This window comes from Natrix helvetica (genome assembly GCF_964273705.1).
Source record: "Natrix helvetica genome assembly, chromosome: 5".
In the NCBI taxonomy this organism is placed as follows: Eukaryota; Metazoa; Chordata; class Lepidosauria; order Squamata; family Natricidae; genus Natrix; species Natrix helvetica.
Window position 1 is genome coordinate 144,727,259 of NC_138551.1, and position 11,128 is coordinate 144,738,386.

General features: G+C 55.7%; 1 protein-coding gene across 2 annotated transcripts; it reads left to right on the top strand.

The window, feature by feature from the left end:
• The first annotated feature begins 161 nt into the window (after positions 1-161).
• On the top strand, positions 162-8,856 carry FBLIM1 (filamin binding LIM protein 1). Of its 2 annotated transcripts, none has more exons than XM_081954301.1 (8): positions 162-278; positions 1,627-1,798; positions 2,433-2,575; positions 3,809-3,881; positions 3,988-4,157; positions 5,111-5,289; positions 5,432-5,549; positions 6,450-8,856. In XM_081954301.1, the coding sequence occupies exons 2-8, from the start codon at positions 1,633-1,635 to the stop codon at positions 6,606-6,608; spliced, it is 1,008 nt and encodes a 335-aa protein (XP_081810427.1). In that variant the 5' UTR covers positions 162-278; positions 1,627-1,632; the 3' UTR covers positions 6,609-8,856. The 2 variants fall into 2 exon arrangements, with proteins under 2 accessions (XP_081810427.1, XP_081810428.1); XM_081954302.1 differs by having other exon boundaries at positions 202-301.
• Positions 8,857-11,128: the final 2,272 nt, after the last annotated feature.

Sequence of the window (11,128 nt, forward strand, 5' to 3'; positions counted from 1 at the left end):
GCGGGGGAAATCCTGCTTGGGGGCACAGAGTGCCGAGAGGGGGCCTGCAAAGAAAGAGGGGGGGAAGGGAAGGAGGGCGTGGCCAGTTCCAGTGATGGGCGGGGCGCGGGGAGGGCCGGGCAGGTAGAGGAAAGCGCTGCTTTTCGCAGACGCCCCTCGCCTTTTACGGCCACGGCGGCGGCGGCGAGGCGGGGCGCGGCTGCTCGACCCCCGGCAGGCAGGCAGAAGGTGCTGAGCGGAGGGAGAAGCATCCGCCCGCCTCCGCTGGCCGCTTTCAGGTGAGGTCCAGGGCGGTGGCCAGGTAGGATCGATCCCCCCTCCCATCCGCCGCTTTGCCTGGACTTCTGCGTCCCGGGACTTTGCCTGTCCCGAGATGCGCCGGGCAGCCTTTCCCGGGGAAGCCACCCCGCTTCCCCTGGGAGAAAGGACGGAGTGGCCGGGCAGCGCTTCTGGCTAGGGAGACCCCCCCGTGGCTTGAATCCCCTTCCCCGAAAAGTCCCGTCTGGCGGAGAGCGTTGGCCCCGCGGAACAACTGGAGAGGAAACGCGCGGGCCCCCCTAAACCTGGGGTCCCAAAATGGGGAAGCCGCTGTGGCCCTGTTCCTGCAGGGGGCTTTTGGGGAGAGGGGCCGGGTGCTAGGTGGGAGTTTGGGGCCCGCTTGTTCTCCGGGAGGGGTCTTCCTGCCTCTTGGAGCCCCCCCCCAAACTCTGGGCACAGGAGGAAAGGAGGGTGGGCAAGTTTGCAACGTTGATTACAGATGACAGATGAACAGAGTTGGAAGGGACCTTGAAGGTCATCTAGTCCAACCCCCTCCCCAAGCAGGAGACCCTCCATCTGCCTCTACCCAGGATCGAACTCACAACCTCCTGATTGTGACAGATGAACAGAGTTCGAAGGGACCTTGTAGGTCATCTAGTCTAACCCACCCCACCCCACCCAAGCAGGAGACCCTACACCACTTAACAGATTAACAGAGTTGGAAGGGACCTTGTAGGTCATCTAGTCTAACCCCCCCCTCCCCGCCCAAGCTGGAGATCCTACTACATCATTTCAAGACAGATGGCAGTCTGGTCTCTTCTTGAAAGCTTTATTTTTATTTTTATTTTATTTATTTATTTTCGTCAAGTATGAGTTAGGCAACAGATATAAGTAGAGACATGAATAGGAATACCTAAAATGAATGCGAATACAAGGGAACATTAGGACAGGGACGGTAGGCATGTTGGTGCGTTTATACACACCCCCTTACAGTCCTCTTAGGAATGGGGTGAGGTCCACGGTGGACAGTCTCAGGTTAAAGTTTTGGGGGTTTGGGGAATAAACCACAGAGTCAGGTAGAGCATTCCGGGCGTTGACCACTCTTGTTGCTGAAGTCGTATTTTCTGCAATCGAGTTTGGAGCGGTTTGCCTTGAGTTTGTATCGATTGTGTGCGCTTGTGTTGTCGTGGTTGAAGCTGAAGTAGTGATTGACAGGTAGTTCAGATTGCTTCCAGGGATGAAGCTCCCTTCTGTTTCCCATTGATCCCTTTTGCGGCTTTGTCTGCTGGGATTGGGGGGGGGGTCTTGGAGGGAGAGAGAGACCCTCTGAAACTGCCTCTTTCCTGCCATCCTTCCCCTTTCCCTCAGGTGGGGATGCTCTCGGACAAGACGCAGAAGCGCATGGTCTCTTCCATCTTCATCATCCTTGCGCCGCCCCGGAGGGGCTGCGGGGGTCCTGCGAAGGCCCCGCTGTTCCTTCCCACCGAGAAGCCGGTCCCTCATCAAGAGGAGAGGGGGCCCAGCGGCGCTCCCGGTGCAGGTGAGCCCCTGCCGTCCTTTGGCCCCGACCCCCCCAAATGGGCTCTCTGCTCAGAGCTGGAGCAGATGTGGGAACCCTCAGCCCTGTGGTTTCTCTGGCTTGGAGGCCCTGGGGGGGACGGACACTTGAGGGGTCGGCAACCTTAAACACTCAAAAGAGCCACACAGGTCCTAACCGGAATCCCCCATTCAATTCTGGAGCTGATCGGAAGACCGGTTCTCCTACCATAGAGTCTCCTCCTAGCGCGGCATCCTTTTTCCTCTACCTGTCCTAACCGAAAGCCCTAACAATTGTGGAGCCGACCGGAAGTCTGGTTCCCTCACCATTGAGTCTCCTCCTAGCATGGCATCCTTTTTCCTCTACCTGTCCTAACCGAAAGCCCTATGAATTGTGGAACCGATCGGAAGTCCGGTTCCCTCACCATAGAGTCTCCTCCTAGCATGGCGTCCTTTTTCCTCTACCTGTCCTAATCGAAAGCCCTATCAACTGTAGAGCCGACCGGTGACAGGGAGCCGCATCAGAGGGATGAAAGAGCCACATGTGGCTCCCGAGCCGCAGGTTGCTAACCCCTGATCTGATTGAACGGCAGGCTGGCTCGAAACCCAGATCCCTCTGCGCTCCTTCCCTCCTGCAGGTTCTGCTACCCTGCTGCCTCCTGTTGACTCTCCTCAGCCCGTGGAGGCTTCCCTGGGGTCTCTGCAGCCTGCTGCCCTCCGGGTGGAGACCTTGGGCCCCGATCTGCAGACGGGAGCTGTCGCCTTGCCTTCCTCCCTGCAGGTAATCGTCTTTTCGGGCCTTTCCTTATGGCAGGGGCGTTGAAACTCGGGAACTTTAAGACTTGTGGACTTCAACTCCCAGAATTCCCCAGAGCTGTTTGAGGAATTCTGGGAGGTGAAGTCCACAAGTCTTAAAGTTCTCAAGATTGGACACCCCTGTCTTACGGGGCGAGCAAGAGAAGCAGGCAGCTGGATTAAAACACAGGCTCGACTTTTAATGTAACGTAATGGCCACCTGGCAATACCCTTTCTTTTAATCACGCTACCCAGAGACACTTTGCCTGGCTTTTTAAAATGAAAAAAGCGAGAAGAACTGGCCTTGAGGCGTTTGAGAGAGGCTCGGCCTCCATGCAGCCTCAAAAAAAACCAAGGAAGTTTTGGAAGGGGAAGGAATTTTAATTATTTTAATGAACCTCTCCACAGCTCTTGCCCTACAATAGCTACATTGCTGCGCCTCCTATTCTTTCGGCCGACGGCGAAATCCACTTTGCTTTCCTTTTTTCAGATTTTTTTTTAATTTTTAATTTCTCTTACCTACCAATTTTAAGTATACGTTCACATAATTATTCTTCTTCTTAACATACGTCATTCTTATATATTTGTTATTTCATTTAATAGGTTATAATATACAGTTTGGGTTGCTTTGTTTACCATCCCTTCCTTCTGTTGTAACACCACATTATTTTCCCTTTCTTTTCTCCCTCCCTCCCTTCTCTCCTTCCTTCCTTCCTCCTCTCCTTCCCCTCCCTTCTTCCCTTCCCTTTCTCCTACTCCTACTCTTCCTTTTTCCCTTCCTACCCTCTCTCCTTCTCTTTCTCTCCCTTCCATCCTCCTCTCCTTACCTCTTTCTCCCTTCCCCTGTCTTCCTCTCATTCTCTCCTCTCTCCCTTTCTTTTTCTATTGTTGTGTCTCTTTCAAATCTCAGTTGATGTTTCCTTGGGATGGTATTTCCACCAACGCAAATATAATTTGACATCATTTCTAATTCCCTTATCTTTGCTAATGTATCCTAATTATATTTCCCCCCCCCTTTGTGTCTCGCTATTGTATATATCCTTATATAGTTAATATTTTCTTTTCTGTTTTCCCCTTCTCCCCCCCCCCACCTTTTCCATTTAAAGGAGCATCGCCTGGGTTCTATATCTTCTCCCTACTTTCTTTTCTTGTTTCCTTTCTCTAATCCACTTTGCTTTCTGAAGCGATTGGCTGTTAAACTCTCTTTTCTCTTTTCCAGACTTCTGAAGTGGAAGAGACTCTCGGCTGGACAGATGGACGGGCAGAGGAAGAGGAGGAGGCCGCAGTGCCAGGTGAGGAGCTGCTCCCCATCCCCACCGAGAGGTCTCTGGCTTCCAGAAGGAGGCGACTGGACCCTGGCTGACCACCCTATCAGGTCCGCCCTGATTCGTTTCCCAGGTATCTGCGCTTTCTGCCACAAGGGCATCCCGCCCGATGCTCCTGCATTGGAGGCCATGAGGAAGCAGTACCACGTCAAATGCTTCACCTGCCGGGAGTGTCACAGCAGCCTTGCGGGACAGAGCTATTATCAGAAAGAGGGCCGGCCGCTATGTGTAGCCTGCTATCAGGTAAGGCCTAGGCCAGGGATGGCTAACCTTTTTGTCGTGCCGGCACCATAATGCAATCCCTGTGCAACCCCCCGCCCTCCCGTGTGCGCCTTTCCCTCCTCCCCACCCCTACGCATTCACGCATGACCCCCCCGTGCATGCATGTGTGACGCCCCCCCCCGATTGCGCTCCCCTCCCACCCTGTTTTTGCTTCCAGGTTGGTGCAGGGGGTTTACTCCAACCCTAATCCTTGGGCAGCACCGCCGTGCCAAAAATGCAATGCGAGCACACGCACCCCACCCACATGCGTCCTTCCCCCTGTGCATGTGTGCATGCATCCCCCCACACATGTGCTCCGCGGCATGCGTGGCAGAGATCCCAAGACCAACTGGCCAGTGGGAGGCGTGCGCCAGTGGTGGGATTCAAATAATTTAACAACCGGTTCTCTGCCCTAATGACCAGCTGCGTAGGCGGGTATCGGTGGTCATGTGACCATGTGGGCGTGGCCAACTCAACGTGACTCACACCGATGGGCGCTGCTTTGCCTTAGGTGTTACAATGTAATAAGGGTTAACCGGAGAGGCAGTTTCTGTAGGCAGGGCAATAGAGATGAGGCTAGAAACAACACCAGAATGTTTCCTTCCTGCTTTCCTTATGGGATTAGCCCTGCAAAGCGGAAAAAAACCAAAAGGAGATTTCTTCCAACCGCCGGTTCTCCGAACTGCTTAGAAAGTTAACAACCGGTTCTCCCGAATAGGTGTGATCCGGCTGAATCCCACCACTGGTGTGCGCACGTACGTAGGTGGAGCTGGGCTGGGGAGAAAGCTGGCATGTTCGCAGAGAGGGCTTTCCGTGCCACCGGTTCGCCATCGTGGGCCTAGGCAATGGCCAGCCGGGCACACGGAGGGGGTTGGGAGGAGAATCGGGCCTGCCTCTTGCCTCCCTGGGTCTCATGCTGACTCTGCCCACCCCAGAAGACCCTGGAGAAATGCGATGCCTGCCAAGCCGTCATCCTCAGTGAGATCGTATGGGCCGTGGGAAAGGGCTACCACCCAGAATGCTTCACCTGCGTGGCCTGCAGCCAAACGATCGGCAGCGACGCCTTTGCTGTGGACGATGATCAGCGGGTGCTTTGCCTTCCAGACTTTTACCGGTACGGTACTCTGCCTTTGCGGGTGGGTGGGAAGGAGGGGGGTTCTTTCATCACCTGACGAAAGGCAGGTGAAACCCTGCCCCACCCTAGAGTTAAAAATGGGAGCTGCCGCATGACCGACCTCGCCCCCCCTGCCTTCCAGGAGGTTTGCTTCCATCTGCGGGGTCTGTGAGGAGCCCATCATACCGCAGGATGGGAGGGATGCCTACCGGATCGAGTGTCTGGGCAGAAGCTTCCACGAGGACTGCTATCGGTGTGAGGTGGGTCTAGGGACCAGGGCTGAAAGTGTGGGGGGGGGCTTCGGTGGAAGGATGCCCGAGCATAGAAGCGAACATTGTCCCCTCACCTCGTTTCCGTGAAGCACCTCTGACTTGTGGAGATCACGCCGGCTTCCCTCCTTTCTTTCCCACTCCTAATTGTGGAGGGAGAATCTTCCAAGCTGTGTTTCAGCGACTGGGAAGATGTCCTCCCCCCCCCCCCCCTCCACCAACCAGTGGTGGGATTCAAATAATTTAACAACCGGTTCTCTACCTTGATGACAAGTGGGGTGGGCGTCGCCATGGTGGGTGTGGCCAGGGGGTGCAACAGGCAGCACTCGGCTTCATGCGCCCCTCTGGAAGCAAAAACAGGTTAGTGGGGAGGAGGCACACACCCCTGCGCCAGGGGTGAAATCCAGCAGATTCTGTCAGGTTCTGGAGAACCGGTAGCAGAAATTTTTAGTAGTTCGGAGAACCGGCAAATGCCACCTGTGGCTGGCCCCAGAGCGGGGTGGGAATGGAGATTTTGCAGTATCCTTCCCCTGCCACGCCCACCAAGGCACACCACGCCCACCAAGTCACGCCCACAGAACCCGTATTAAAAAAAAATTGAATTCCACCACTGTTCTGTGCCCCGTTTTGGGCTTGGTAGGACTTAACTGGGAGCCAAAATGCGGCGCGTGGGGGACTCCCAGAAGGGGCATGGCCAGCCAGCGATTTAACAACCAGTGGGCCCGAACGGGCTGAATCCCACCACTGGCCCCAACCTCCAAGGAACCCCGCTCCCCCACCCTTTGTGGCAAAGGGGATGAGGGTTTCAAAGCGAGCGAGCACTGCTGGTGTGTGTGTGTGTGTGTGTGTGTCGAGGCCGCCCACCTGACGCTCATTTCTTTTGGCCCGTAGAAGTGTCAGGTCTTGCTGTCCCTGGAGCCCACCGAGGACGGGTGTTACCCTCTTGGCAGCCGCCTCCTTTGCCAAGCCTGCCACGTCTGGCAGACCCAGGGTTCTCTCGCAGAAGAGACGGATGCCGATCGCTCTCGCAATTGGGGCCAGGAGGGCTAGCCCAGCGCTCCAGCTGCCCCTTCTCCCCCTTGTTCTGCCCGTGTGCCTTTTTCCAATTTTTTTCCCTCTAGGGACTGAGAGAAGCACTCTTCTTGTTGAACGAGATGTGCCACTCTCTCACCAGACCAAAGACGCCATGCTCCTTACCCCCGCTTATGTGTGCTGGCTAGGGACAGAGCTCTGGGCTGTGGGCGGTGCTGCAGGATGCTCGGCTGGGATTCAGCCTCTTACCCAGGCAAGGGGAAGATAGGCTCAGGGTGCTTAGTAGTCCACCTTTGGGAGATGTAGAGCGAGCAAGCGGCCATACGAGTTCAGGAGGGAAGCCCTTAGCAGGCATGTACCTAGCTGGCCCTGCCAGCTTCTGTTCTGACCGAGGCTTCCCAAGAGCCTGAAGCAAACTCCTCGACCCGACAAAAAAACCTTTTATTAATTGACTATGAATTCTGCTCACAATCAGCAAAGTCTTTGGAGGGAGGATTTACAGTCACAGACCTTATCTGGCTTGGAGAGCTGCCAGGCCAATATCTGCAGAACTTGGCCAGGAGCCTCGGAGAGTCAGGAACCAATGAAGTGAACTAATGGTCTCCTGCAAACTCCACTCCCCTTTCGCTCCCCTTTTATATCCTCTGGGAGGGGCCATTCACCGTCCATCTGTGTCCTTACTCCCAAGTCGACCCCTGTTCTTTAGCTTTTCCCTTCATTCATCCCTTCACATGCGCACACTGGGAACAGGCTCCAGCTGTTCTTCTGCCCCACTGATCTCCAATTCTGAAGGCACCTGATAACTGGTATACGGGTCTGGCCCCCTCTCCGCCTCCTACACAGAGCCCTCATCAGAGCCTTCCCCAGACTCCAGGAGTGGCCCAGGTTCCTCCCCAACCACCTCACTGTCTGAATCTGCTGTCATTTCCACTGGCTGCGGGTGGGCCACAACAGCTTCTCCCAAGCTCTGCCTCAAGGGGGGGGGGAAAGGTCACAGCCCGGGCTTCTAGGACCCCATGACCTAAGCCAACACAGGGGTTTTGGAGAGGGAGCAACCGCATGCCACGAATTGCCAGGTGGCATCTCCGTAGTTTTGGGCCATCCAGGCGCTCCATGGTTGGGAGGGAGGGAGCCGAGAGTGCTCTAATCCTGCAGCCCCTAATCCTGCCCCAAAGAAGCCCTTCTCTGTGTCAAGCTCAGCAGCCAGGAGATCAGAGAAAAGGCCTGGCTGGTGGAACGCCTGGGCAGAAGCAACCCACTGGTTTTCAGTGGACTTCTCCAGTTAGTACCTGTCTCCTCCACTAGGGGGCAGCGCAGCCCTGAAACCTGGTCCCCCCCCCCTTGCAAGTGACTTACAAGACTGAGGAGTGGGCAGGAGCTCTGCCCCCTTGAAGGATGGAGAGGGGCTCCTCTGGAAGCTCATTGTCTCCCAGACAGGTTGGGGGCTCTTTCTTTGGATTCTTGGGCAACTGCTTAAGCCAGGAGTTGGCAACCTTAAACACTCAAAAGAGCCACTTGGACCCATTTCCCACAGAAAACACCGGGAGCCACAAAGCTCTTTTCACGTGTAAAACAAAGGTAAAACCGCATATATCGGCCAGCCAAGGGTCAAAAAGCTCAATAAATAGCGTGCCAGTGGAGGTCGCACATTGGAGGTTGTGACGCGCATTTTGACCGGCAGGGAGCCGCAGCAGAGGGATGAAAGAGCCACATGCAGCTCCAAAGCCGCAGGTTGCTGACCCCTGGCTTAAGCCTTTCCCTTTGCTTTCGTCAGTCCTTGGCCAGCAAGGCCAAGAGTTAAGAGTGCCAATAAAGGGAGAAGGGTCCCCAAACAGGCTCCCCATTTTAGCTGGCTGTCGTTACCACCCACCCCGCCCCTCCGTGCAAGATGAGGCAGCTTGCGGACTGCTTCCCATTTGCCTGTGTGGTGCCCCTGCCCAAGCGCTGTCCAGGGCCACGACGGCTGGAGGGGGAGAGATATGTGCTCCTTTGGGGCTCCCTCCGATACTTCAGTCCTAGGAGGATACTTTTCCTTTCTTCTCAGGTGCCAGGCAGCCTCTCCCCCACCCACTCCCTCCGAGGCCGGGCTGCACCCCTCCGGCCAGAACCTGATGCCCCGCAGGCTTTGTCATAAAACCAATCAGGAGCCAGCAGACCCAGGACAGTTGCTTCAAGCCATTGGTCCCAAAGGTGCTTTTCTTTTATAATTTTTCTTTTATTTTTAACTTGAACGTATCATCTTCCATTAAAGCTTTTCAAAAGGCAACTGGACTTTCTTGGGATCCGTCCGTTCCCCCTTGAAAACGTTTCACTTCTCATCCTGAAGCTGAATTGCTGAAGAAGCTTCTTAGATGAAGAAGCCAATTTAACAGAGTTGGAAGGGACCTTATAAGGTCATGTAGTCCACCCCCCCTACTCAAGAAGGAGACCCTACACTGTTTCTGACAGATGGAAGCCCAGTCTCTTCTTGAAAGCCTCCAGCCTATGAAGCTCCCACAACCTCCGAAGGCAACTTCTGTTCCATGGGTTCATTGTTCTCACTGTCAGAAAGTTCCTCCTTATTTCCAGGTTGAGTCTCTCCTTGATCATTTTCCATCCATTATTCCTTGTGTGGACTTGGAAAATAGCTAGACCCCCCTCCTCTCTGTGGCAGCCCCTCAAATATTGGAAGATTGCTATCCTGTCTTCCCTGGTCCTTCTCTTCACTAGACTAGCCAGGCCCAGTTCCTGTAACCGTTCTTCATGTTTCAGTCTCCAGTCCCCTATCATCTTGGTTGCTCTTCTCTGCATTTTCTCCAGAGTCTCAAGATCTTTTTTTATAGTGTGGTGACTAAAACTGGACGCAGTACTCTAGGTGTGGTCTTACTAGGGCTTTATAGAGTGGTATTAGTACCTCCCTTGTTCTTGATTGTATCCCTCTGTTAATGCAAGTGAAATTTTTTGAAGGAGGGGAAAAGCAAAAATAAAAAATATCCCAATCGCCTTTTTGGGGACAACCGTGAAGTGGATGACTTGAGAATCTCCGTAGACGTTGAAAGCCATTTCTGGGATCCCCGGCCACCGGAGAAAAGCAGCAACTGGCTGCATGGGTCAAATTCCTCGCCCTGCCAGCCTTGGTGCCCTTCTGTGTGTTTGTGTGTGTGGGGAATTTATCCCCATGCATGTTCTCCAGATGTGAGAGTCTCCTCAGAGGAGCCCTCGATTCAGGGGAGGCTGGCAAAGGGCATCTCACTTGACTTGTCCAATGTCCAGAGCCACCGTTGGGAAATCCAGGAGACGTGCAACACTTTAAAACAGCAACAAGAGTTGGAAGGAACCTTGGAGGTCATCTAGTCCAACCCCCCCCCCCCACTGCTCACGCAGGAGACCTGTACTAGGGATTCGAACCAACGACCTTTCTGGTGGACAAGCTCAGTGCCTTAGCCACTGAGCCACCTCGTCGGGGGTAAAGATTGCAATAAACAATCGGAAATAATAATAAAAAGCTTGAAAAGCCGATCCGGCACCGAAGCCTCACTCCGACATCTGCGGAACGGCCTTTTCGCGGGGTGTGTTTGTGTGTTGTGTCGGGGTTCAGCAACCCCTCTTGCTGGGAGAGGGGGCGGTTGCAGAGGTCGGGTGGGCGATGCAAGGTGCCGGCGGGGGGGGGGGTGCGGCGGACCAGAGACCCCCCCCCCCGGATTCAGCGGGGTCCCGCGGCGGCGACCGGGAATGGGTGGGTGGGGTTGCACAGCGCCCCTGCTGGTCGCGCGCGAAAGGGCAGCCGCGGCGCCCCGGTGTCATAAAATGGCCGTCTGGCCAGGCAGGCGCGACAAAATGGCGGCTGTCCCCAAGAACGAGGGCGAGGCGGCCTTTCCGAGGCCGGTCGACGGGCCCGCGTGCTCCACACTCTCCCGATTTCCCTCCGGGGAAGGGTCGCTCGGGCCTTCCTTGGGCCTGTTAGGTCCGAGAGTGAGTCGAAGCAGTCCGAGAAGAGCAGGACACCGGGGAGGGAGTGGGCTGGGGAACATGGGAGTTGTAGTGAGCGCCCGGGCCCGGTAAGATCGTATAAAGGCCCGGGGAGTGGAGGGGGGGCGGCTCAAATCGAGCTCTGTTCCGAGAAAGGACATAATAACTGAAGACGCGGACCCCGTACACGCGCGAGCGTCCCCGACTTGTGAACTGCACCCAGTAAAACCAGCCCGCCTGTCGCTGAGGAGAGGCAGCGGCAAGGCTACAGAGCGCGCACGCGCAAAGCACCCTCCCCAACGCGTGCCGCGCGTGCGCGTTTGCCGCCGAGAGGCGTATATCGAGGACAGGATTCTCTCACGGCTCCCCACCCCACCCCCTGCTTGGAGCAGTCTCTCTCCTGTTCCCCTGGAAGAAAAAAGAAGTCTACAGAGCGCTTGCGCACGCTGTTCCCCTTCGCCTCCCTTCCCCCCCTCTCCGTCTTCCCGCGGCCCGACGCGCGCTTCCCGCCGCCCAATAGGCGGCGCGCCCTGGGGCGCGAGGCGGGCGCGAGGCGGCGGATTGGCTACGGCGGCGGCCGAGCGCGCAGG

Bases quoted from the DNA above. Each gene is read 5' to 3' on its own strand.
- FBLIM1 (XM_081954301.1), top strand. From the start codon at position 1,633: ATGCTCTCGGACAAGACGCAGAAGCGCATGGTCTCTTCCATCTTCATC. The intron at 3,882-3,987 runs GTGAGGAGCTGC...TTCGTTTCCCAG, and splicing joins GGAGGAGGCCGCAGTGCCAG to GTATCTGCGCTTTCTGCCAC. The intron at 5,290-5,431 runs GTACGGTACTCT...CCTGCCTTCCAG, and splicing joins TGCCTTCCAGACTTTTACCG to GAGGTTTGCTTCCATCTGCG.